Raw genomic sequence first — 26850 nt, 5'->3', positions numbered from 1 at the left:
TGTGCACAATATCATGTACAGTGAATTTTGGGACATCAAAGACCATGACACCGTCTGATATGACGCTGTGTGCCAGCCAGAAAAAAAATGTAAGGACCTCTATGTCCCTGGTACATCCATGGTCAGACGTGTGACTCAGTGCAGCTGCGAGGGAGGTGATGGTCTGAACATGGAGAGTCACAGGAGATGGGAATTTCCAGATTAAGGTGGCAGTACAGGCTGAGAGTGACTGCTAAATAATAAGAATTTTACAGAAGTTGCTTTACGTTCTCATGTTTATTATATGTACTTACTGTATGCTTTTAAACATTTTCATTATATATATTATATTAAATGTCTAAATGTATAGCTGTGAAGCCTTCACTGGAGTTAAGGCACTAATACTAGCAAGACCCACTAGCAACAGGGAATAGCTAGATATTTCAAGTAGCAAGCTTCTAAAGAAAGTAATCGCGTACTGTGCAAGTATGAGATTTCAGTTGCACCCTTTGTATCCTCTGGCTTCCAGGAAAGTGGTGCGATTTCTCCTCCTTTATCACGTGATTTTTGAAGGTCTTCTGCACCTTCTAAAAAGAGGATCAAATTTTGTATGTCCAAACCACTTTCATGCTTGATGACATGATACATTCATGGAACACATTGACTTATTGCCATAGTCTATCATTTGATACACTATAATAATAGGCCCTATAAATCAAATATAAGAACCAGAAATAAGTCTACTAGATGGTAAGATTACTAAAATCAGACAAAAGTAATATAGCACCAAATTACAAGTTTTGTTAAATCACCTATAAAATATCAGTTCCTTCCCTATAAGCAATTCAGTTACCTATTTATAATGCAATGCGCTGTTAATTCACATTATTCACAATGTTTTGTAGACAAGATGTTGTACCGGAAAACTGAACCTTTTCATGACTTGTCTTAATTACGATTGCATGTGGTTGGTATTCTGAAAGCAATAGAGAATCTGAAGAAAAATCAGGGACTTCCCGGCGTTTGCTGAGAAAAGTCCCCTCTGATAGGTTATATTACATAAACAACCGTAATGAAGGACCAATAGCAACATGCTGAGAAAAGTCCCCTCTGATAGGTTATATTACATAAACAACCGTAATGAAGGACCAATAGCAACATTTCAATAGTTTCGCATGAGGAAATATATTAACAATGGACTATTAGTTTCTTTCCTGATTACATACATTAAACTCTTTCCTATGAAACAATAAGTATACTTTAGTCCTGACAGAATATAATTAATGGTGTTTACTAAAAAACTCAAAAAATGCCAAATGTACATTTCATTAAAAGCACATAGATTAAGCCTTTTCTGCCATGTATTTTTATTATGATTTCCACACGATTTGGACATGCACATTGGGGCATTTGTGAACCATCTGCAGGACTGTGCAGTATTTGTTTACTGGCTGAAAATCTGGTTGGGAATGTGTGAGTAAAAAAAAAAGGAATATCAAAGTACAGAAATTAGCTGTTTTTGAAGATTTCTCCATTATAATTCCAAGGAATCATTTCCCTCCCAATTTCATAAGAAAATAAATAGTAATAAAGGACATTTTAAATGCATACAGCAACAACAAATACAATTTACAAAACATATATACATTGTGCATATTTGGAGCAAGAAAAATGTTAAGGTTGGCTTTGTGGGAAGGACTGATTGTTTGATTAATTATATTTGTGATTATACCTTGCCAGGGAACAGGAAGTGCCAGTGACTGGCCTGAAAGGGCTAACTGAAGCAAAGGGAGAAATGGAAAGAAGGTTTCTTTGGTAAAATGATACTTTAAGGGCCAGGCACCGTTTTTCCTTTATCAGAAACTTTCTTGACTGTATTTTGTTCCTGCCGGTCACCAAAATTCCAGAATGTGCAGTAACACTCCACATTAATACTCTATTGCATCTACATGTATTATTGAATCATTTGAAAAAACTGTTAAGGTGTGCTTGCAGTGTGTAATTGTATATGGTTCTAACCCTCCCACTGTGTCCGGCTGTTACTCTGAATTGCGCTGGAATGCAGTGTTTTGCTGCTGTACTAGTTGGGCGTAAGCCCCGCCATTCCTAAGCAGCTCTTCATGAGTGCCTTCCTCTATCACTTCACCGCTGCGCAGGAAGACGATGTGATTGGCCATCTCTAGAGTGCTCAACTTGTGAGCAATCAGCAACACGGCACACTGCTTCGAAATCTTCAACACAGCCTCGTTCACCTGGAAAAGGTGCACAGAGACCATTAACATCACACTAAATACCGTCAGATACGCAAAAAAAGGTGGACTAGTGGTTACCGAATTGTCAAAAAGGCCAAAAAAATATACCGATACAGAGAGAGGACATTTGGATGATTGTGTATGAGCACATTACGTATTTAGAAAAACAAAGATATGAATATCACTTTGAAGAACGGCATAGATCGAAACAGACTAAGCCTTTCATAGGTAACGAAACAAATTTCCCAGTAAATAAAGAAACAATCGATTGCACTGTCGCCGCATTTATCCCTGAGGTCCACTTGCAATATCCTTTGAGGTGTGAAAGTGGATCGTGCAAAGAGGCATTATCATTATAAGTCAATGATATACATGTAGCAACTTCAAAAGCTTAAATATTCAATGCTGGGAATGTGAAGCGCGCAGGTTAACAGTGGAAGAATTATCATATGGAAACGCATGCATACCCGATGCTCGTTCTCTGTGTCCAGAGAGCTGGTGGCATCATCCAGCACCAGGATCTTGGGGTGTCGAATCAGGGCTCTGGCGATGGCAATGCGCTGCTTTTGTCCCCCTGAGACCTGACCCCCTTTCTCCCCGGCGTCTGTGACACGCAGGAGGTTGGGAAGTTATATGAAAGGCATGGCTTTGTGTCTAGTGGGGCAGCCTAAAGTGCCGGCAGAATCTTAAAGCGCATTACAAACCTGACAGGCTTAATCAAACACATCAAAAAGGAAAACTATACACATGGAGTCTGGCACAGACACTTGTGGTACACAATGAATCAAACAATGGACCGTTTCAGAAGCAGTTACTTAAATAAACAAAGTCCTTTGTATGAAAACAGACAACCATTGAATGTAAACGCAGAATAAAATACACTATCAAATCATGGTTGGGGATTATCATGACGAAGAAATGTCAGCATGCCACAGACGGTTTTCCAAAAACGCACACATGCAGACTCACCTGTGTCATATCCTTTTGGCAGTTTAGAGATGAACTCATGTGCTTCAGCGAGCCTGGCTGCCTTGATCATTTCATCTTCGGTGGCGTCCTCACGGCCATATTTGATGTTTTCCCTCACAGAACGGGCAAAGAGGACAGGCTCTTGGTTCACCACGGCAATCTAGGATGAGCATATTTAAAGATTTTTGAGTTTGCCAGTAGTAGTTTGAACAAGGATGCCTCTGATCGTCCAAACAGTTACATCTGGCATAACTCAAAGTATTTTATAAGCATATGCCAGTAAAGTCTTATTGAGTAATGTCCTACATCATACATTATACAAAGGCCTTAAAAGATATTTATTGAGCAATGTCATGTGATGTATTTTATCAAATGTGCGGCATGTGGCGACAACCAAAACAAACTGACTGCACTGCACTATTGAGGTTTAGATCAACGTGTGTGATTTTGTATCTTATGCTGTATGGTATATTTGACCTCTCCCCTATAATGATCAACATGCATCCAGATTGACCAACTTCCTCACTTCTGGGATGAACTCAATGGATACCTGTATATGCGTGTTTATAACCACATTAATGCATTAATGGCTGAAGACTTGCAAATTTTTTCAACCGTTTAAAACTACATTGTGCATAGTTGTAATTATTAAAAGATAACCAAATACTTTTAATAATAAAATAGCGTCCATTATTGACAAATAATTCAAGCTTATTTGTTCATATGCTACAAACAAGCAACCAAAAGACAGTTAGCTACAAAATATACTCTTTGTGTAGTTAGGTCACTAATTTTCATATAACTGATTTCTATTTTAAATGCAGTTATAAATTATAGCATTTCTTCAGCTATATCCCCATAATATCATTTGAACTCTGTGATGCTTTCAGTAATTATTAGTATCAAACTAAATTAAGAGCTCAGATGGACAGAAAACCATCTGCTTCATGGTCCATAATGGAAAAAATCTGTACACAAGCACACAGTATATGCCAATCATGTCAACACATACAGTCATTTTTCCTACTTCTTCCTGGCTTGTTTATATGCGGCCCAGTGGTGCATCATAAGAACTGCAATGCAAGTCATTAGCACTTTCAACACAAGCCCCACTGCTTCCTCAGAAGGCAAAAGAATTTTCCCAAATCAAACATCATTAGTTGCTGACATACATGCTATTGTATTAATTGAGGCCACTGTACAAACGAAATAATGCAGTGTGGTGCACATTTTGGTGATCACCAAACCCGTTACCTTGCCATGCAGATACTGGTTCTGATAGCTGTACAAAGGCTGCCCATCCAGCAGGATCTCCCCCTCCTGTGGCTGGTAGAATCTTTCCAGCAGATTCACACAGGTGCTCTTTCCCGCACCCGAAGGCCCAACCAAAGCAGTTATCTCACCGGGTTTCAGCTTCAGAGAGAAGCCCTGAGACAGAGAGATTATAACAGTTGATCTCTGAGAATTTTACGAATAAACCTATTCATTGAAGTTTACTTTCCCACTTTAACAATGTCTTCAAATACCTTGAGCACAGGAGTGTCAGGCCTTCTTGGATAGGCAAAGGTGACATTTCTGATCTCCAGATTTCCCTGTAGGGTTTTGGGGGCCAAAGAACCCTCTGGGGGAACTTGGGGCTGTCTGTCCATATATTCAAAGATCTTCTCAGAGGCCCCAATAGCCTTCTTCACATGGGGATAGTATGACATCAGAACCTTAAACAGAAAGAGCAAATTAGTCACTGTAGAATCCGTATCAGCTATTTTTGGTTTATTTTTGGCCACAAAACTTCAGCATTAGACAGATCCACTACAACAGAAGTTACACCACTAGCGCACCAAGGCAGTTTGGTATGAAGTACCTCAACAGCGGAGCTGAACTGCAGTTCATACAGGACGAAGGACACCAGATCCCCACTGCTGACGTTCTTTCCTGTGACTAGGCAGCCACCATAGTACAGAATGCTGACCTTCAGAGCCAAACTAGACAACTGGGGAAAATAAGAGTTTAGTTTTTTCCTTCCATCAAATACCTATGAATCACCGCTATAGAGATTGTCAGGTAATATTATTAAATTCAATGTGCATCCAGAACTCTAGGTAGATAGACTCACACTGTTGGTCCAGGTAGAAGCAGCATAGGCTGCAGCCTCTACTTTGTTTAGGGAGTAGGTTTCCTCCAGCCTCTTCTTATACCTCTCTGTCTCTCCATCCTCGTTGGCAAAGCTGCGCACTGTCTTGATGGAGGAGAAGGTCTCCATTGCAACACTATTTGCCCGGGCAAGCGACTCCTGCACTTTAACTGACAATGACTAGGAGAAAAACAATGCATTGTAGGAGTTAGAGAGAGAAGTTGTACATTAAGCCCACATGCCAACAGAGAAACATAGAATGATCATTAGTTAAAATATACAGATGCTTTTAATGTCAATTGATAACAATCTGCAATTTGAATGATTGGGCGAAAGTTTAAATGCAGCTTGGTCATTAACCTAAGAGGTGTCAAAATTTGGCCAAAAATTATGGACAGGCTTAAAGAGACTGGTCAGGCCAACCTGGTAGAATCTTCCCGAGATCTTGGGAATGACCAGGATGACGGGCAGCCCCAGCAGAGTGAAGACAGACAACTTCCACGAGAGCCACAGCATGAAGGTGAAGAGGAAGATGACGCGCATGAAATACCACATCAGGAGGCTCAGCTTCTCGCTCAGAGACTCGCTCATTGTGTTAGTGTCCGTGGTGATGCGTGACACAATTTCACCTAGAAGTCAACATTTGTGAATTCACATTAGAGTTCAAGTGCATCGTCTGACTTCACTTTCCGTCAGGGGGTGAGTGATACCTGGTACCTTTATTCATTAATGCATGACTGATTAACAATAGTAACAAAGTGTTACTAATATTAAGCATAGGAGGAAAAATTGGGTTCTAAGTTGTCCTGCCAGAAACAACTGTAACTGCGAAGGAGATTACGACCGACTGTGCTTTATAAGGGGGCCTGACATGAAACGCGAGTCTCTCACCAGTATCTGCCTTATCAAAGAAGGCGATGTCCTGCTTCAGCACGGACCTGAAGACCTGGCCCTGAATGAAGGTGTGGATGCGACTCATGGTGATGTTGTAGATGAGGTCGCACACAAACTCACAGACGGCACTGCAAGAGATGAGTGCAGAGATGAAGACTGTGAGAACAGAAGCAAAGTCATCAGCACTGTGCTTGCCATTAGCTGTGCCGAGCAGCTCACCTCATAATAGTGATGAGTGACATGGCGGTGATAGCATGGGTAAAGGCCTCCGGTTCGTCCTCGTTCATGATCCAGTCTGTCATGCGGCCAGTGTAGTAGGGGATGGCCATCTCACCTGAGGATAGCCACATTGTAACAAATGTTATCCTCTCTCACTGTTACATACAGTAACACTTGAGGGGGCACAAATAATATAGTATTATGACATTAGTATCAATTGTGTTAGTTACATAATGATCTCATGCTCGCTCATCATTAATAAATCGTGAGGCATCTTTTATCTCAAGCAACTGCTATATTGGTTACTATACCTGATAATTCTGTAAACTGTTGTGAACTACTGAAGGAACAAATAATGAATGACGCATTTGAAATACTGATCCCATGTTTGTTCATAATTAATGAACCTTGAAGCATCTTTAAATCAAAAGCACGTACCATATTAGTTCATGATTTGTGCTTCAGTTGTAAATTAGTCCCTACTAAGTATTTCTGCCCCCTCAAGTGAAGTCTTACTATTATATACACGGATTACAATACCACTAATTTGTAGTTTGCCATTTAGCTATTTCCCATTATTAAATGCAGTTATCTACTGTAATCTATTGTGTGACAGAAGATGTACTTTTTCATCCCTGTGAATGAATTGTTTTTGCATATCCCTACATATGGTGAGAGGAAGTTCGGGGTACACATCCTATCACATGTGAACAGTGGTGTGACAATGTCTGTAGAAACATCCACCAACATAATATAGCAGGTCGGATACACAAAACGAAGTCTGCAGTCCAATTTACCCAAGGAGGAGACCGTCACAAAAACGATGACGGCCAAGAATCGCATGGTGTATGGGGTCATGAATCCCAGCAGCCGTTTCAGGGAAGCCCCATTTTTTTTCTTAGGGTCCTCTGCTTTCTTGAAGGAGAGAGACGGTATGTATTGTTGCCAGAGGAGGAGAGACACAACTGTGACTCCATATCCCTGTATTATCTGGTAAAACAACGGGAAGGATGAGGAGTGAATTTCACCAATGCGTCGAATAAAGTCGTCTGTGTAAAATGCTGGGGGACTGGAACGTGTTGCATATGGTATAAGGAGGCCGTACATACCCCTTGCCAGGAATGCCATCCCCAAAGGAGCTCGAACGTTGGCTGCCCACAGGCCTTCAGTAAGGTGATGTAGGCCGGAGAGACAAAGCTGAGCACCAACAAGGTCTGGGTCCCCTCTCGCCCTTTCAGCCAATGTGGGCAGCTATGACACAGGGTGAAGGAGAGCAGGAGGGAGGCACGGAGCAATCCACCTCCCCAAAGGGTGATGAAGGGGTGGGGGATGAGGAGATCGGAGAGCTGGGCCCAGCGAATGACTTGCAGGGCAAGAACATCCAGGCAGAGACAAAGGAATGGCGAGAAAGCCATCTTCTTCTGCATCCTATACAAATTGGGATAGCAAAAATAAAAAATTAAAAATACAAATAGAGAACCATAAAGGTAATGTTCAAAATCTGTCACCAAGGACAACATGTGTAATTTGTAATAACATCAACAAGACAAAGTAGATAAACTTTTGTTTAATGCCAATAAGAGTCTGGATTTTAATGTAAATTTTGTTACACATACCGGACAAAAATCGAATAAGACATCCAGTACAAACCATAATCAGTGGAGGTGGGAGTTAACCACAAAACTGACTTTGCGGGAGTCATGGAAAAACAAGGCGTGGAACAATCAAACACCAAGCCTAGGACAAGTGTTACACTGTAGGACACCTTAGTCAGGGTTGCCACTTTCAGTTTGAAGAAAAAAGAACGTCATTTAATTTGTGTGCGAAAGCCGATTTCAGTCCCACCTGGCGTTCTTCCCAATACTTATATAGTTTTCTTGTCCCCAGATCACCTGTAGACACCCCCAGCCATGACGTAGCACCCAGCACTGCCTTTAATAGCCAGAAGCTCAGGCTGGATTTCCCCCTGTCGCGTACTACGCGCAAGTCGAGGCCGCTTTGTTTTTTCGTCCTCGACACCGATTTTGTTACCGCGTCTCCACTCTCGTACCCACATAAATTCATCTTACTCATTTTTTTCCCTCGCATTTCTTTGTCAAACTGACCTTTACTTTACTAAAATGTTATAAAGGTTTCACCAAACCATATTCGAACTACATCGATTTTGCTTTCGCTTTCATTTACACAAGTGAAACAGTAATTATATTTCCCTTACCTTTTTGCAGAATGAATTTCCCCATTTATAGATGTGGATATATATTCGCAAGAAGTATCTGAGGTAAATTAGCCTGTTAGCTACTTACGTCTTTATCGAGGGCAGACGCCGTCCTGTCGCTCGCGGACTGTTTCCAGGTTGCTTAGCACAGCCTCGACCCCACGCGGCTTCTGTCGTAATAACTAGTATAAAATGTATGTAATTTGGGGAGCTGCACTCGTATAACGTGCGCGATCCCTGATAGCGACCGCTGTGGAGATGGATGCAGACGATGCACAATGAGTAAAAGCTCTTAAAACGAAAATGAAAGTGCGATTTATTTGGGGGCAGGACGAGGCAGCTGGAGTACTTCCTTCATTTAGCTATTTGTTTTAGATTATTAAAGAATGTGTACCTCAAATATAACTAATAGATTATAGTAATGCAGTATAATGTAGCCCAAAATAAAAATTAGGTACAAACATCATTACATGCAGTTTTTTTTAATTAAACTTTGTGTCTAATGAATTCTACCTAGGACAGTGCGACATCGTGCGGACGTTTCAAGCAGCTGCACATACCATTTTAGGGCATATTACGGGAACGCGGTCCCTTCTATGGGAAACGTACCATACACCGAATCACTTGGCCACATGTTCAAGCCAAAGTATATAAAGGAAACATACGGAGCCTCTAAAATCCCATCCATCCATCCATTTTCCAAACCACTTACCCTTCTGGGTTGCAGGGGGTCCGGAGCCTATCCTGGAAGCTATGGACACGAGGCAGGGAACAACCCAGGATGGGGGGCCAGCCCATCGCAGGGCACACTCACACACCATTCACTCATACATGCACTCCTATGGGCAATTTAGTGACTCCAATTAGTCTCAGCATGTCTTTGTACTGTGGGGGGAAACCGGAGTACCTGAAGGAAACCCCACGATGACATGGGGAGAACATTCAAACTCCACACACATGAAACCCAGGTGGAGGCTTGAATCCTGGTCCCAGAGGTGTGAGGCAACAATGCTAACCACTGCACCACCATGCCAGCCCCAGTGTTGGGCATTTCAGGTCCAGAAGCTACAAATCCAGACCAGGATTTTGTTTCTACCAACCAGTTGAGCACTCTGTGACTGTGACTCTTTATGCTCATCTAGTTGGTAGAAACAAAATTTTGGACTGGATTTGTAGCTTCTGGACCTGAAATGCTGACTATAATATTTATTTATTTAGGTCATGAGTTATATCAATACCTGGTTCTTGACATGTTTATCTGCCTAAAAGGACATTCCTTAGTTTTAGTTCTTGTCAAGAGAAGTACTCTAAACAGCCAGAGTATAGATGCTGTTTCCAAGAGTCACCTGGAATCACTATGAGGAAGGAGTCTGCAGATGCTATACAATCAACCCTCAAATCACAACAAGAGCTGCTCTGTTGTAAGATTAAATGACAAGCATTTACACTTATGTGTAAATGACTTCATACATTCAGTATGTTATACTGATAAATTCCAGATTTAAATGTGTAGGTAAATGACTGATGTTGCAAGAAAAAGCATGCAAACATGATATTCACCTACACACCAAATTGTGTAGAAACTCGATGCATATTCTGTACAGTACTGTGCAAATCCTTTGGCAGTAAAAGAAAATGTTTAGAGCTATTTGTCTGGATAGTATATGTGTATTTGCTAAAAAAAAACACACACTATTTAACATTAGAGTATATGCAATTTAACAGTGATAAAATGGAAACACACAAGAATTCCTTCTGTTATACAAAAAGTTACTGATATCTTGGATGGCTTGAAGAATACTGCTTCGGTTCCAAACACCTTCATGGAATTGGGCCACATTCTTAATTAATGAATTTAATTAGTTTAAAGCCTCAGTGAGGTATTGATAAGCCTAACAAGGTGCCCTAGTGGGCGAATCAAAAAATACACTGAATGGTTACTACAAATGCTGGGGTGATTTTAAGAGAGGTTTTGAAATGGCTGAGCCAGCACACTTTGACAGGCATAATGTCAGTTTTACACCAACATGAAGATCATTTAAATGCCATTTTCTTTGACTGCCTAAGATTTTCGCACAGTACTATACATGTAACATACATATCTATAAGAATACATACCCACATGAAATTTTCTACTGCACACAGACAGAGAGAAACACAGACGCTCTCCCTCCCCGTTCCTATTCTTTTCCACACAGTGGCAGGAAGTCGTCCAGATATCCGCTGTGCTTCTGAAAAAGAAACGGAGAGCATTTGGTGGGGGTGTTGCAGGGGGCAACCGAATGCAGTGTTCAGCTGGTCATAGGAACAGAGTCCATCGGAGCGATTCACAAAGCACTGACGCATGGACCAGTGCACAGATGCACCATAGGTGTGAAAGTGTTGGAGAAGGGAGGCACTGACACACTGCATGACTGCACTTTATAGATTTGAGTATTAAAGGTGATAGATACGCAGGGAGAGAAGCACTGCAGCTGTCCTCCAGTGATGTTAGCCATAAGAGCAGCCCTTCTTCTCTGGAGCTGCAGCAGCCAAGGTAAGTCTCCACATGTCATGCTGATGTTTCCAGAACTAGCTAAAGACCTAGAAGAAGATAAACTGGAGTTAGTACGGCTTGGAGAATCTGTGATATGGGACAGCACCCAACCAGATGTCCTGCAGGATGTAGCAGTTTCATCAGCTTTGCATGTGTCTAGTTAAAAGTACGTAGAACCTCAATATGTATGTTTTTCAACAACATGGGTGCTTATTAATGGACATTGCAGTCATGCAACTTTGTGTTCTCTCAAACTTATTTTCCATCCTCTTTGGTTGTACCGTAATGATTCATTATCGCTCCATTGTCATTCTGTGACATGCCTTTTACATGTAATCCACAAACATGATTTTTGTTGTTTTTCTATTTTTTTCTGTGGATTGCTGTACAAATCTTGATCTTCAAAATGAAATCCTCTCTGACCGCTTTCTGTCCCCGGCTCCTTTGTTTCCACACACCTGCCAAGCCTATTGTCATCCCCGCAGTAACAGCGTTCAGTCCTGGCCCACTCCCGCCCTTCCATTTCCTCTCTCTATCTGCCTCTCCTAGAAACTTCCTGTTTATGTCCAGCTTCCGTTTTCGGCTTCCTTTTCAGTTCATGCCAAAGGCACTCTTATGATGGGAATGAAAACATCTGTTAAGCTGTACAAAATCTTTTTGGGTTGCCTACGAGCAAACGGTGAATGCATAGTTAATGACATTAAATTGCAGCGCTGACCTCGTATGAAATAAACTGCATTTCACGTAAATTGCAGTTAATCAGCATTACTAAGAATCCTGGAAGCCCTAACGACCAAGCCAAAAAAAAAAACATTCTGGAGGAATGCCGTCTGTATGGGGACGAGGAGTCAAGTCAAATATCTGATGACAAGAATACATTTGGGCCAATTAGATCATCTGCAGTACATATAAAGAGGACTGATTTTACAGCTGGGATTACAATATGTTTGATTCATGGATTAATTTATAATTCCCATCGAACTTGATGGTATCTGTCTTCCTATAGCAGCAAACATCAGGGACCTCTGGGCCCAGTGTCCCTACAAGGTTTGTAAGGACAAATTTGCAGATGGATTCTGTGACCAAGAATGCTTTCAACCTGAGTGCCTGCAAGATGGATTTGACTGCCTGACTGGACAGAAATCCTGCGAGTAAGTGTATTGCTTCAAACAGTGAAATGATAGCACTGTTATAAGGGCTTATTACATTGTAGTATACACAATATGATCCCTAAAATTAAGGGCTGGAATGTACAGGCCAAGATGTCCCATTTCAGTACTGGACCAAATGCGGAATGATATCTTACTGTTTTTTTCTGGAATAAATTTGTATATATATTGTTATTCATAGTAACATGGGGCCAAAGACAGTACTGGGGCCCAGTGGCACAGTTGCTTCATTCTTCCAGGGTTGGAGCTGTGAACCTCCTGCTCTGTGTTTGCAGAGTTTGCCTTTTCTCCTAATGCTGTGCTGGTTTAATCCCAATGTCCAAAGACACACATTTAGGTTAACTGGCATTTTTAAATTGCCAATACGGTATGATTGCATGTGTACCCCTGTCTTGTGCCTTGTGTCGCCACGGATGACCTGTAGGCCCCCATGTGACCCTGACCAGGATAAGTGGTGGGAAAAAAAAGTTGGATGGATGGACGTGAGTCCTGAATTTTGGTAGAACAGTGCATACTTAATTACCAAAATATTCAAACAGTTCCTTGATTCAGTTCACATTATGATGGTGATTCTCAAAATCTTAAAAAAAAAGTTTAATTCATGTAAGGTGACCCTGACTGTCCTGAAAGGTACCTATAAATAATAATAATAATAATAATAATAATAATAATAATAATAATAATAATGCATTACACAGGGGTGACATAAAGGGGAAAACTTAGGACAATTCTAAGGGCCCCTAAGTGCCCTGCAGGGGCCCTAACGATTTCAAATATAATTAGATTGGTCTGGGTTAGGGGTCCAGAATGATATGATTTAATGGGGCCCAAAATCACTAGCAGTACCTCTGCTAACACATGTTGGAGGAGAAATGCTTGTTTTGTTGCAATACAGACATTTGTTACTGGATATATAATTTAGTGTTTCCTGCGTTGTCTTTTTCTGCTTTCACAGGTCAAGTTACACTGCGTACTGCAGACGCTTTTATGCAAACTCACACTGTGAGCAGGGGTGTAACACTGCCCCCTGTGGCTGGGACGGGAGCGACTGCCTGCGAGACCACAGCTATCGCTGGGCGAAGGGCACCTTGATCATTCATGCCGAAATTCCACCCAAGCAAGTCTCAGAGCAGAACATATCCTTCCTCTGGGACCTCAGCACCATCCTCCAGAGCACGCTAATGCTGCGTGGAATCGCCCCCTTTGACAGCAGTCAGCAGCTGTTTGCCCTGGACCCCCAGGAGCTAGCAGATCTGCTAAACAAGGAGCCCCCACCCAGCTGCAATGGGTGACTGCATATTATTGCTAACGTTTCTTTGAGTTATATGTTGCATATACTACATACTCTAAATATGATAATGTAACAAACAGCAGCATCCCAAAATGCAGCTTGTGTTTGATGGTAAACATGTCAAATAAATCAGTAGCTGATTCTCGGTGGCTTGTTGGTTTGAATCCCGCCCCCGTTTTCTCCAGCGATTATTATCAATGTGGACAGGCTTAATTTGTGCCTCTAAATTGCCCATAGTGTATCACTGTGTGTTTAAATGCCCTGTGATGGACTGGGCAACCCGTCCAGGATGCGCCCATACATTGAGCTTCCTGGGACAGATTCCCGGCTCACTGCAGCCCTTTACTGGAATAGTGGGGAGGATGGATGGATATATTTTGGTTAATTGTGCAGCTGCCTTTTATTTCTTAACTACTTATTGTCCTTCTAGCACCCTTCATTCACCTGTTTTCTCTCACTCTCAGTTCACTGCTGTTTCTCCAAGTCGACAACAGGCCGTGCTCCCAGGTCCCTCCCACCTGCTTCCCATTCGCGGCACAAGCCGCCAACTTCCTGCGCGCTATGAAGGCATCCAATCGCCTGTCACTTGTTCGACAAGTACTGGAAGTGCGTGGAGTGTCAGAGGAACTGGGGTACAGGGAGGAGGACAGAGGTAATGAGGATGGTGAGGTGCTCAGTCGTTTTCCTGAGAACGCTTTGATGTATGTGCATTTCTCTGTGTGCTGAGATTAAATAACCTTTCACTCATGATTTATTTTTATCTTGTATATATATATGTCCTGCAACAATGACCTGAATAAGTGGTGAGACGAGGGGTGCATGGATGGATGGATGGGTGGGTGGATGCATGGATGGATTTATAACTCAGCTCTACATAATAATAGTTGATTTTGTTAAATTGTAAAAATCTACAGCATTCACTGGATGTATGATATCCATTTTGGCCTTGAATGCTCAAAACTCATTAGATGTTTAGTTGCAATAATGTCAATTAATGTGCTTGAGGACAACTTGAGGTAGCCTCAAACACAACTTTCATGGGGGCACAATGGTTAAAAATGCTGATCCATTTAATGAGCGTAATGAAGCTCTGTAATAACCATAGTGGATCAGGATTTCCAGTTAGTGTCTCATCTGAAGAACAGCGCCCACTGCAGGACACTGCAGTGCCTCACTAGCATTTATTAAGGATTCAGTAGAGCTCCGAACTTCTCCTCCAGCAGCTGCTCCATTATGTTGGGCTTCTCATATCAGTTATAATCAAGGCCAACCCTTAACTCCAGATGTGGTAGCTGTGTTTTGTCGTCCGGTCTACACACAGAACATATTAACATTATTACATATATTAACATTTTAGATTGTTAAACACACCTGTTATTCTAACCCAAAAGATCAATATCATTCATTTTTCATTTTTTTTTTAAATGTCATCTTAAATTTTATGAATTTTTTTTAATCTCATTTCGAATGCCAGGCCCCCCATCGTGGCTGTGGGCTGTGGTCGGCGTGGCGACCTGCCTCGTGCTGGCTTTGGTCCTGCTGGTGGTCCTGGTGGCGAGACGGATGCAGAGGCGGAGACGGGGGAGGCAGGGAGGGGAGAGGGCCAAAAGCGTATCTACGGTTACGGACCAAATCCACCACAGTCCCCCGTGGACCCTGCACACGCCACACAGAGGAGAACGAGCGAGACGGGGGAAGGAGAAGGAGAGGAACAGCCCCAAGAAGAAGAAGAAAGGAAAAGAGGCAGGCAAGAGACGGAGCGAGCCGCTGGGGGAGGACGCCATTCGACTGCGGTGAGACCCACAACTCTAAAATTCGTTAAGTTATGAGAGATTTAATTAAAGCCATTGCGGTTCCATTCTGCTGCCAAAGCTGTTTGCCATAAGTCTACTTTACACAGGCGTTGTTCATATCTAAGAATGTATGGCACTATTTTCCTTTTTAATGTACATAAAGGTAGCATTTAAAACATTTTGCATCTTACTGTAAAAGAATTACAGGTGTTAAAAACATTTTTAAAAAAGAGGGAAATGTTATTATTCGTGTTAACAGTATGACAGCTCTGTGTTGTGATTGCAGCATTAAATTTTGGAGGCTTTGGAAAATGCATGCGGATATCGCTAACTGGGTTCATGTAGCCTGTTTTGACCCAAATACCTGGACAATAATACCTCAACATAAGTGACATAATAAAGGGTCTTTGCAGTCTGTATAAGAAAAAGAAATCATTCTTTGTATTTTTTTTAAATTACTACAGGCCCCTCAAAAAGGACTTGGATATTGGAAGCGATACTGACATCACTCAAAGCTCCATGGAGGACGTCAGCAGCAAACGGCCACAGCGGCAGGATAACTCCATCCGCGACCATCGGCCTCAGGAGCAAAAGAACTTGCGGGTCGCAAACAGCAGCATGCAGTCCCCAAGCCAAGGTGCCGCAGTCAGTTTGCACTGCTTCTCTTTGCAGAGAAGTTTTTATGAGTTATTTTGTTGATCTTGGGGTTATTTGTGAATAAGTCAATATAAAATAACAGAATAACTAAAAAATGTAAAAATGCAGTGCGTGGCTCAGGGGGTCAGGCCTCTGTGTTGGGGATCAGAAGGTCACTTGTTCCAGTCCTGGTCTCAGCAGAATAGTCACGTGTCCATTGGGCTGTTATGTCCTCAAAATGGTCCAGGGGCGTCAGATAAATGGCCTGATCATGGATTAAGCTTCACAAGCTTCATACTCAACTGTACATACTCAGCTGTGTGTGTGTGTCTCACAGGAGAGCAAGAGGGAATATGAGAAAAGAAAGATTCCAATGTACCTGTACTTGTACAAATAGCAAATTAAGGATAATTCAACTTCAAAGGCAATTAAGAAATGTAAATATCTCATTTGTTTGTTTGCTTTCAGGTGCATCTAGAGGATGGGAAAGAACCCCAAACCCAACACAAAGCAGGACATTCAGCAACGTTAGTCTTTTTTTCCCCTCTTCAGTTCTGGTCTTGACTCTGTTGTACTGAATGAAATTATGAAAGTGATGTCTTATCGTTCAGCCTACGTGATTAGCATTGTAAATACCATCAATCTCTGTAGAACTGGTCAGTTAATATGCTCACTGCCTCACCGCAATGTTCTGTTTTCCAAAGTGATTTGTATACCTGAATTTTATTTCAGGCTATAACTAAAATTAACTGGAAGGAAGCTATTTGTTATGGTTAAATAGCTTTTTGTGTACCTTTAATTAGTTTTGGATTCAGTTTTGTTTGTAAGGAAAAGGTGTTATGCTCTTTTGTTCTTTGGAGCCATTATGTGTAATGTAAAATTGTCTAATTACCATTTTGTGTGTGTGTGTGTTTGAGTGTATGTGTGTGAGTATGTATACTGTATATTGGTCCCCACGATGTGATAAAACCTGTTCATTTGACCTCGTGCCGACCATTTTTTAGGTTCCCACAAGGGAAAACTCACTTTTACAAAAGTCTGTGAATGCAATCAAAAAACTAAAACAGCCAAAAGTCTTTGGTTTTTCTTCTTTGTTTACTTATGGTTAAGATTAGGGCAGGATAGGGTTAGGGTTAGGGTTAGGGTTGTTGCTGTTGAGATTAAGATTAGACCTATGAAATGAATGGAGACTCCCCACAAAGATATCATTTAATCTGTGTGCATATGTGTGTGTGTGTGTGTGTGTGTTTAGTCTACCCCAGTTCAGTGGTGTGGTCCAGATGGATCCGTGGTCTTGATTCGTGCAGTCAGAAGTGGACTGGACCGGGTGGTACTGGAGCTGCTGAGAGCTGGAGTGCCAGTCAACAACACAGACCACACCGGTACTGCACCATTCTAACCCCATATTCTGGACCACTTAGCAGGACCGGGCCGCTGGTCCAAACGAGGCTCATGTTAACGTAGGAAAGGGAATGAGGATCAGTTTGGTCAGCATTACAACCTGAGCGACACACGTTTGTGTAATTGCAGGTGAAACAATCTTTCACTAAAATAAATTGCAAGTTAAATGATGCTCTGTCGAAGTATTTCGCTGTATCTGAGTTATGTATGCGATCACGGTTTCTTAATATGTCGTTGGGAGGTAGGTTGTCGGTTTATAACCTGTTCTGCTTCTCTCTGGCTCTCCCCACACACCATCCTCCTCGTCTTTCATTTGCTTCTCCTCTTCCTCCTCCTCCTCCTCCTCCTCACTCCAGAAGCCCTGCTCCCCTCCTCTGATTCAGAATAGTGTTAATGTGCTTTAAGCCAGACAGTTTGGATGTACCCTTTTAACTTATTTGCTGTCTCTCACCATAACCCCTCCCACACATTCCACATTCACTGGCCTTTCCTGCTCGCACTCGTCCTCCTTTCTGCCTTTTTCACGCTCTTACCCTGGACTAGACAGTTGCTGTCACACTTTCTCCAGCTAAGCTGTCATCCTTTCCTCCCCTCATCCCTTCCTCAGCCTGTCAAACCTCCACCTTCCCATCCTCTCTGTTCCCCCCTCTTTGATCTTTGCACTTCTCTTTTACCTAATCCCACCCTGTTTTATGTTTCCCCCCCCCCCCCTCCACTTTCGACCCATGCTCCCCACCAGGGAGGTCTGCCCTTCACTGGGCATGCTCAGTTAACCACCTCATCCTTGCTCGGACCCTCATTCGCTATGGTGCAGCGGTGGACTTACAAGACTACAAGGTACCGAAAAATAAGAATACAAAGTTTTAAATAAGGAGATTAAGGAACTTGTGCTTCTTCAAAAACACTTCTCCAGTATAGAACTCGCAGATAACATTCTCACTGGTGTTTGTGTTTAAACTGAAGCCTCACTGTGCTCTCCTGCCAGGGAGAGACCGCTCTGTTTCTGTCTGCACTGCATGGCTGCTGTGACACTGCCAGGTTCCTCCTGCTCCACGGAGCCAATCAGGATCTGTCTGACTGGTGCGGCCGATGTCCGCTCGACGTCGCCCGTGAGGGATTACATCAGCAGGTTGTGGAGCTTCTGTTGGCTCACAGACCTCAAAGCACAGCCGCTCAGATGTCTCCAGACAGTGACGTGTCATGGAATGACCATGCTGCCCCACACAATCAATGGGCCGCAAATCCTGGCCTTCCAGGGCGAAGTGCATCGTTTTCTGGGGTCATAGGTTACCGGCAGACACCAGCGCAGCATCCCAGGTGATATGTTATAGAACGAAGTCTTTGAATTCACATTAAGCTTTAAGTGTATGATAACCTCTGGCTATCTGTCTTTACAGCAACTGCTCGATGAGCAGAGGCCGTTGTCCTTCCCCCCAGCAATGGCGCCCCCAGTCAAACCAATCAGTCACAGCGTTGGTCTCTCCAAGAGTCCTTGGTGGCCCGTCTCGCCTCATTAGCACGCTACCGGAGGTCACCTCAGAAGAAGAGGATGGTGAAAGAGAACAGGAAGTTGCCCGAGCAGTCACCCCCCACTTCCTGCACCCCCAGCCCACAGCCAGGCAACGGTCCTTCTCGTGCACTCAGCACACCCTGCAGCGCCGCTCAAGTAATAACCAGCTGGAAAATTCCTTGGCCCCCATGCCGGTGAAAACAGCCAACGAGTGCGATGAAAAAGTGATTCCGGTCACCGTCGCTGAAGCTTCCAGGCTACTGGAAGCCACAATGGGAGCCGATCTCTCCGCAAAGGCCGAGCCAGGCCGCGAGACTGGAAATGGCCAAAACTGCAGTCAGAAAGTGCACCGTGGCAAAATGAACTCCAGCAGAGCTCCTGATTCTGAGACCCCTGCTCAAACAGTCCTGTGAGAGACTCACTGCTTGCAGAACAAAAATGTCACACTCCTACAATCAATGAAGAGCACATGCTTTTGGACCAGCTTAATGTCTGAAACATAAGCGCCGACTTCATGCAGTTAGTACATTTCTTCCGGCGTGCGAGTACTTTTGAATCTGTTCGGATATTAGTGATTCCATGGTGACAATAACAAACAGTAAGCTAACAGGGTATTCTAACAACATGTCATGGTGCGTACGTAGCACGATTGGTGCATTTAGAAGCCAGATTCTTCAAAAATTGTTATAAAAGGATGAAAATTAAGAAACTGTAATGGACCAAAGACCCAGTGTAGACTTCCTGCTTAAGCCCTAATGCCAGTTTTCATTGCTACAAGGGATCCTTTTGTCAAACTGCTGCGAATCCTTTGCTTTTTTGAATGCTTATTTCCTTTTGGTTACTTCTCCTCTTCCATGATTCACTATTTGCTCGGTGTCTTTGTTCTGCATCAGTTCCGAATTCCATCACTCTAATCTTTCATTGGTTCTACAGTTAAAAGATAAAGGCGAGAAGCTTCAGAAGCAGTTTGTAATTTGATGAGAAAATTTCAGATGCTCACTGTCTTATGGGCTTTTGTTAATGTGTTTAGATGAAGTTCTGTACTATTTGAGAATATTGGTTTTTGCATTTACTGAAAATGATAGTACTGCCCCCTTAGGGAGGGTCTTAGAGATACATTTGATTAAAAAGTGAAGTGTTTCACTCAAAAAATTCTGAATTACAATAAACCGATCATTCTATCCCCAGAAGCCTGTTAAATTAATGGCTCATAATTATTTATTTTTGCATTTTAAATAAACACTATACAGTAAATATATACAGGACTACACATACACAGAATTCTCACTTTACAGTTCCATTAGCTACTGATAAAATGTCACTGACAATTCCCAGTTTGAGATCGCCGATCACAAATCCAGCAACAGAGAAAAGCACTGGACTTGCACTTTAGTGTGTACAGACAGTCTTTATTGCAAAAGAGGTAGAGAATACAGGTGTTTCACTGTACAGAAAAGACAGCACTGTTGTAATACACTCACTCAAACCGTAAATATAGACAAGTCACGCCCACCTCATTCGCATAATACATACACACACGCGCACACACACACACACAAGCTCAGTAGAAAAAAAAGGTGAAACAAGCACAAAACAACAATCATCTTTGGATTTATCTATTGCCACCTCGTCCTTATACTGTACTTTCACCTATATCTGGGCTAGGAAAAAAAAAAAGTTAAAATAGTTGTAATAACATAGCAGTAATAGCAGTGATAATGCAGTTTCCCAAATTCCCCCCCCCTCGCACACAGCTCTCATACGGCAGTAACAAGTAGGTAAAATAGATACAGTGGTGAAAACCCCACAGTCCCGGCACTAAAAGTCATACACACACCTGACACACGCACATACCAACAGGAACAGAATGATCTACACTAACCGTCACTTAGGGGGAAAAATTAATAATAAAATAAAATACGCTGGCTGGGTGAAAGGGAGAGCGGGGACCCAATTCCATCCCCTCCTTCCTCAGCGCAGACACACCCCTTCCATGTACCCAGCGGGACCCCGACTCGAAAAGCGGGGCCATCAGTTGGAGTTCTCAGAGCGGTCACTGCCGGGGGACGTGACCGAGGGGGGCGAGCCGGGCTCCTGCCAGCTACCGTTAGTCTGAAAGGTAGACGGCGGCGGAATCAATACCTACACCCTGCATCCGAGCCACATCCACAGAGCAAGCGAATTAACATGTAACGCATAATCAGCGACGACAATAATCTGATTTCAGAGCAGACCAGCCACCCAAATAAGATACTCAAGCTAAAACCGAGTCAGAGCAACGAGAAGCTTCTTAATTAACATGTAAATTATTCACAGGGATTGAATTTACTGAAGCAGAAGAGAGAACACATGCTAACCTCCAAGGGCCAATTATCAGACCAATATAATGACGAACTCCTTTCCACTTCAATCACAGCATGACTGCACTAATATAAATCTATCCTAATCCAACAGTACATGGTATGCCTTTGTGGTAAACTATACATGTTCTATTTTCACAGAACAGGCCATGAAGACAATAAGTACGGTAAGTAGAGAAAATGAATATTACTTAAATCCAAAATGCTTCTTTACTGGGACTTTCTGATTGGTCAGGAACTTATGGAGTATGTTCCTGATGCCATGTGTGACTGCATGTTGCAAATCTGAGCACAAACATAAATGGTTTCTCACCCGGCTCTCTCTGGGACTGTAGAGTCTCTCTGAGAAGCGGGACTGGGACACAGAATCCTGACGGACACGAGGGAAGGGAGAGGTGCACTATTACATACGGGATCCGCGCACCAAATCACAGCCACCGACGCATGCAAACAACGAAATAAAGGCAAGCCGGAAAGAGAATCGAGAATTATTAACTGGGATGGGTACCTGAGCTCCCATGTGGTAGGGTGTCTGCTCTCCATTCATTGGAGGAACCCCCAAGAACAGGTCAGCTGACCCAGAGAGAGAGAAGGAGCCCGATCCTGTAAATGCAGGGTTTTGGGGGGCAGGTTGGCATACCCAAAACAACTCTTAACCAAGAATTAAAATAATTATTATAAGATGCACAACAAGTGTGTAAAATTAGAGGATCCGTATTTATAACAAAGTGCCCAGACAGATCATAAAATATGTAAAAAAAAAAATCTAGGTTGGAAATAGTGCCCTTTCTGCAGTGCCTCATCTCACCAGTAGAGTTGGGAGTCTGAGGAGATTCCTCGCTCTGCGTCGCCCCTATGGCTGTCTTCATGGCGTAGAGGTTGGCCTCCTCCTGGAACTTGCTGATGTTCTTCTTGTAGCGGATCCGCTTGTTGCCAAACCAGTTAGACACCTGTGGGGCAAACAGGTGGGGTAAGAGGCGATCAACAGACAGGCAGACGGGGTGCCAAAACGTATCTGCAATAGTAATTAACGATTAGCACATCCTGGGGAGGGGATAGAGGGAAAAATGCTTCAGGTAAGAACAAATGAGAAAAGGGAAGAGAAATACAAGGCGAATACCTCAAACCTGGAACAGAACAAACAGCTTTATTGACGTTACACAAAAATAATTGAGATGATAATATAGACAGATATTCGCTGAAATGTTTATAACGGGCTCCCAAGCCTGCTTGGGCAGGCTGGTCAATAGCAGCACTTTAAGGAACAACAACAACACAAATCAGTTTAATTTAGCCATTATCAATACAGACATTGTTAGTGGTCTGAAGTGAATTAGAACATTCTTTGGCAGCCCAAGAGGACCCACAGTGTTTAGAGAGAGAACCAATAGAGATGCAGAGAGTCACCCAGAGACACAAATCCCTGCTGTCCCCCAGAGACAGCTACCTGAGACACGGTGATGCCACACGATTTGGCCAGCTCCTCCTTGGCTTCTTCGCTGGGGTAGGGGTTCGAAAGGTGGGAGTAGAAATACTCATTCAGGACCTCCGTTGCCTGCTTGCTAAAATTACGCCGTTTTCGTCTGTTTAATAAAAACAAATTAAGAAGAATGAATCTCAACAGAAAGATGGTATCGGCTAAAAACTTAACGACAGGCGTGACGAGAAAAAGGCCCCCCCACCTGGCGTCCAGGAAGCGGGAGCGCAGAATCATGACGGCCTCGCAGGTGCTCTGCTTCAGCTGCGTCTGGATGGAGCTGAACTTGCGGTGGATGATGGCCACCATGCGCTCGATCTCGCGAGGGGACACGGGCCGCGTGCGCGACTGCTCCCGCAGCAGGTTCATCACGTGGGTGGTGAACTCGCTGCACGCCTGCGAGGCACGGGGACGTTCTGGTGAGAAATGAAAAGCCTTCCGCAGCCAACAACTCAGCCTTAGTATATTTATTTTCATCTGCTAGGCTACACCTTAAGACCTAAAACACTAGGCTATAAACTTTCTGTCTTAAGGTGTTAGCAGTCAGGTGTGGCTCTATGAGATGCAGAAGGTGTCTAATGTAGCCTTTCTTGCCATGAGAGGTATAATGGAATATGGAAAACATGGCATATGGACAATGACTTTCCAGTATAAATCACCTGCTCGTTTTCAATAACGTTGGCCTCAGTCTCCTAGAAAGTCTACAAAATTAATACTACAATTAAAAATCACTGCAGTCGAGCAACCTCTCAAGACAACAGCCTCCAATACATGTCACGTTTAATTTAAAACTGTTACAGGTCACCTGAATCACTGCACGGCCTTTAAATCTACCAGGAGTTAGTGCCTGTAATGACAACACCTGGAACTCCACCAGCTAAGAGAGTGACTCTGCTCTGGGTACACGGCTCTGCCAAACTCCAAATGAGTTTTTAATGAGCGAATTGGATTAATTACTATAATTAAATGAGCCTGACTCCTGTCCTTAGCTTTATAGCAGGGGGCTCATAAAAGCCAAATGTGCAGGCTGTGAGATCTTCATCTTCATAGATACACACAACCCAATAAAAACTGCTAAACTATTTACAAAGCTCATGTGTTTTCGTGTCCTGAAGTCTGTCTCAGCAGTTTTTTTTAAATACCAACTGTGACCCCACCTAGCGCCGAATGCTGCCTGGGAAAGGTTCCAGTAACCCCCATGACCCAGTACTGGATAAGTAGCTGGAAGATGGATGGATGAAGCCTGACGGGATCAAGCCCCCAGCCAAAGACCACTAGCTACCTGCTCGTATTTCTCCAGCTCAGTGTGGTAGATGGTGCGAATCTGGCTCAGCTTGCTCTTGTAGTCCGAATGCTCCAGCGAGCTGTCCGGTGACATGCCCCCCGAACTGGTGGCAGCGGAAACGGCAGCCGCTGCCCCGCCCCCTTTCTCAGGCCCGGCCACGCCCTCAGCCAGCAGCATGTTGTCCAATCGGACGAGCTGTGGATCCTGAGGCTCCTCCTCCTGAGCGCTACGCATGGACAGGCCTAAGATGGAAGGTTGTCCGTCAATCAGAGCTCTTCAGCCAAACTGAAATGATTAGATCATCATGCACACTAATCAGAATCATATGTAGTACACAATGCCACTATGTGCAAAATTCAAACCATAATATTACTCTGATAACTGAAGCAGTCATCTCACTGTGAAAATCTCTGCAATCAATATATCAATTAATCTTGATGTGACACAGTTCATAATTGTATATTTATTCCATATAATAGGATATTTATTCCATTGTACTTAAAAAAATAGTCAATTCAGAAGACGGAACAGTTTCTAAACATGTAAACACATAAGATTTGGCTTAAGCGTTTCGTTCCCAAAGTCTTTCTTCAACAAAAGTCAAAATGAGGGAAAGGTAACAGCTTTACTAACAAATGCCAACTATTACTCGTGACTGTATTCAGCCAAATCTATTTGTTGCTGCTGTTGTTGTTGTTGTGACTCTTTTGGTCGCACACGCAGCAGTTCATCGCGGCCTCCCTTCCAAAGCGGACTCCCCGAAGCCCGTCGCCGGATCTGCTCTCCACCGTCCGCCGACGGATCTCCCCTACTCGCTCCTTCGACCATTTTTCTTGAGCTGCTTATTCTGTCCGACATCCGTACGGCAGCGGGCGGGCGAGCGAAAATGGCGACGCGCCGACCCGAGGCGAACAGCCGGGCCGGGCCGTCTGCCTCCGCGGGCCGGACAGCGCTGCCTTTTCACAGTATCCAGTTAATCGCGCCGAATTAATCAGACGGCGGCTATATAGCAGCTCAGATACGGGTGTTACTCATTTTTTTTATTAGCAAGTCGCTTGGAACAGTTGAATCAATATGGCGGACGCGGTCTTAGCTCGTAGTCACCCCCCCTCCCTCAGAGAGAAGAAACAATACAATTGTAAACTTTTAAAGCAAGTAGCAGATTGTCTGCACCCAGATACCCCATCTCAACACCGCAATCGAAACGGCGATAAAACTCACCAGTTTTCTCTTTGATCTCACATAACACACTGAACAAAGCCGGTTTCATTCGGTGACAATTCAAGGCGTGTTTTCTGTTGAGTGGGAAAAAAACAACAAATAATAAATAATAATAATGGAATTAAAATGCGGAGACAAAGTGCTTTGGGTATACTGTGTATATTATAAACTAATGCAGGTAAGGGACGGTTTCCCACTCGGGCCATTTTTTCCCAGCTGGATGTTTGCTTCACCACGTTTATTTACTTTCCACAGTTACATCCAGCGGTGTCCAGCGATGCCCCCGCGGCCCCCGGGTGGGTCTCACGGCGGCCCCCGGCTGGGTCTCACTGCGCCGCCGTCGCCCTGCAGACTGCATGCGGGCTGTACTCGCTAAACGAACGGCTGCTAGGAGACCGACACGAACGCTGCTTCGGTCTAACGCGACCGTCCCCTCGCTAGCCAGCCAAAGCGGGTTACCTGGTTAAATGAATACCTGCCTTAGCTTTAGTTAATGAACTAGCATCGATTTATGGTTCATATTTTTCAGGTTTAACGCGAAATAATGTCGCTCGTCGCCACTGACAGGCTGAAAGTAACACGGCTAATGAATGTCAACAAAGCGGCGCAGGGTAGCCGGCTAGCAGGTAAACCGGTGGTCTGGCTGCGAGGAGGCTAACAAGTTAGCCACGGCAGCGGCATCGGGGCACGTAGGTAAAATAACTTTATAAAGAAGATGAAGTGCATTTAAGAAAAGTACAGACGGGACATTTAAATGCCGCCGGCTTTCGTATGGAGGCCAGAGCGCCGACACAACAATAGGCGGCTCTCCTACGTTCGCCCGTTTTTAAAAACGCAAACTTGCGCCAACTTATAATAGTGGGCAAAGTGCCAAACCGTAGCAGAAACGCTGCGAAAGCCAAGGCGAATAAAAAAATATATACGAAAAATGTCTAACTTTGCTTGCGCCTCGTCCAGGCTCTGGTCGGTGATGGTCATTATTTGCTGCAAAATATCCCCAATGTCTCTGCGGCTCTCCAGTCCGTTTTCCGAGCCGTCCAGGCCCGGCTCTCCGTCGGCGCGGTGTTGCGAGGACGGGTGCACCGAGCTGAGCGCCTGCAGAGCGGGGTGAGCGCTCAGGCCGAGCCCCCGGCCGGCAGGCCCGTTCCCCGTCAGCGGTTGCTGCTGCAGCATCGTGCGCCGTAACTACACTCCGTGTGGCGGTGTGTTTTCACACGTACCCTTGAAAAGTTACACACAGCAGGGTCCCCTAGCGATTTACTGAGAAATGACCGCAGAGTCGAGGGTTTCCTTGGGGTTCGGGGGAAATTAACGCATATATTCCCATTTCCTTCCCCACCAGGGACTATATATTATATTATTGTGTATATAGTCTTTAATATATGGGGGATGATATATTTAGACACGTTAGTTTTTATAACTGGGAATACGTTAATATGTATTTAAATAAAAAAAATATTTTAAGTATAATGGGTATAATTTAATATTTTCGTAATAATTACTAGTATGTCT

General features: G+C 43.6%; 3 protein-coding genes across 9 annotated transcripts; 1 reads left to right on the top strand and 2 right to left on the bottom strand.

Moving 5' to 3' along the window:
- Positions 1 to 1322: 1322 nt before the first annotated feature.
- Positions 1323 to 8976, bottom strand: tap1 (transporter 1, ATP-binding cassette, sub-family B (MDR/TAP)). Of its 2 annotated transcripts, none has more exons than XM_049026222.1 (13): positions 8660 to 8976; positions 7554 to 7872; positions 7242 to 7434; positions 6445 to 6559; positions 6223 to 6353; positions 5755 to 5960; positions 5314 to 5511; positions 5062 to 5190; positions 4727 to 4915; positions 4455 to 4628; positions 3201 to 3360; positions 2699 to 2835; positions 1323 to 2231 (listed from the first exon to the last, which is right to left on the bottom strand). In XM_049026222.1, exons 2-13 carry the CDS (start codon positions 7869 to 7871, stop codon positions 2019 to 2021), a joined length of 2163 nt encoding a protein of 720 aa, XP_048882179.1. In that variant the 5' UTR covers position 7872; positions 8660 to 8976; the 3' UTR covers positions 1323 to 2018. The 2 variants fall into 2 exon arrangements, with proteins under 2 accessions (XP_048882179.1, XP_048882178.1); XM_049026221.1 differs by having other exon boundaries at positions 8748 to 8975.
- A 1922-nt stretch (positions 8977 to 10898) lies between these two features.
- On the top strand, positions 10899 to 20185 carry notchl (notch receptor, like). 3 transcript variants are annotated; one of them, XM_049025846.1, is made up of 11 exons: positions 10899 to 11195; positions 12205 to 12346; positions 13320 to 13652; positions 14120 to 14319; positions 15130 to 15448; positions 15913 to 16085; positions 16553 to 16611; positions 17337 to 17466; positions 18225 to 18322; positions 18471 to 18802; positions 18883 to 20185. In XM_049025846.1, the coding sequence occupies exons 1-11, from the start codon at positions 11147 to 11149 to the stop codon at positions 19406 to 19408; spliced, it is 2361 nt and encodes a 786-aa protein (XP_048881803.1). In that variant the 5' UTR covers positions 10899 to 11146; the 3' UTR covers positions 19409 to 20185. The 3 variants fall into 3 exon arrangements, with proteins under 3 accessions (XP_048881803.1, XP_048881804.1, XP_048881802.1); XM_049025847.1 differs by having other exon boundaries at positions 12202 to 12346; positions 14120 to 14307; XM_049025845.1 differs by having other exon boundaries at positions 12202 to 12346.
- Positions 20186 to 20383: 198 nt separating this feature from the next.
- pbx2 (pre-B-cell leukemia homeobox 2) lies at positions 20384 to 26590 on the bottom strand. 4 transcript variants are annotated; one of them, XM_049025849.1, is made up of 9 exons: positions 26276 to 26590; positions 25339 to 25412; positions 24115 to 24359; positions 23038 to 23267; positions 22803 to 22938; positions 22164 to 22305; positions 21864 to 21928; positions 21669 to 21725; positions 20384 to 21107 (listed from the first exon to the last, which is right to left on the bottom strand). In XM_049025849.1, exons 1-9 carry the CDS (start codon positions 26509 to 26511, stop codon positions 21027 to 21029), a joined length of 1266 nt encoding a protein of 421 aa, XP_048881806.1. In that variant the 5' UTR covers positions 26512 to 26590; the 3' UTR covers positions 20384 to 21026. The 4 variants fall into 4 exon arrangements, with proteins under 4 accessions (XP_048881806.1, XP_048881805.1, XP_048881807.1 ...); XM_049025848.1 differs by having other exon boundaries at positions 21864 to 21958; positions 26276 to 26587; XM_049025850.1 differs by having other exon boundaries at positions 21864 to 21958; positions 23038 to 23228; positions 26276 to 26584.
- Between the last annotated feature and the right edge of the window lie 260 nt (positions 26591 to 26850).

The sequence above is a fragment of the Brienomyrus brachyistius genome, chromosome 9, assembly GCF_023856365.1.
Source record: "Brienomyrus brachyistius isolate T26 chromosome 9, BBRACH_0.4, whole genome shotgun sequence".
NCBI classification, from domain to species: Eukaryota; Metazoa; Chordata; class Actinopteri; order Osteoglossiformes; family Mormyridae; genus Brienomyrus; species Brienomyrus brachyistius.
This window is presented reverse-complemented; position numbering and strand designations above follow the sequence as displayed.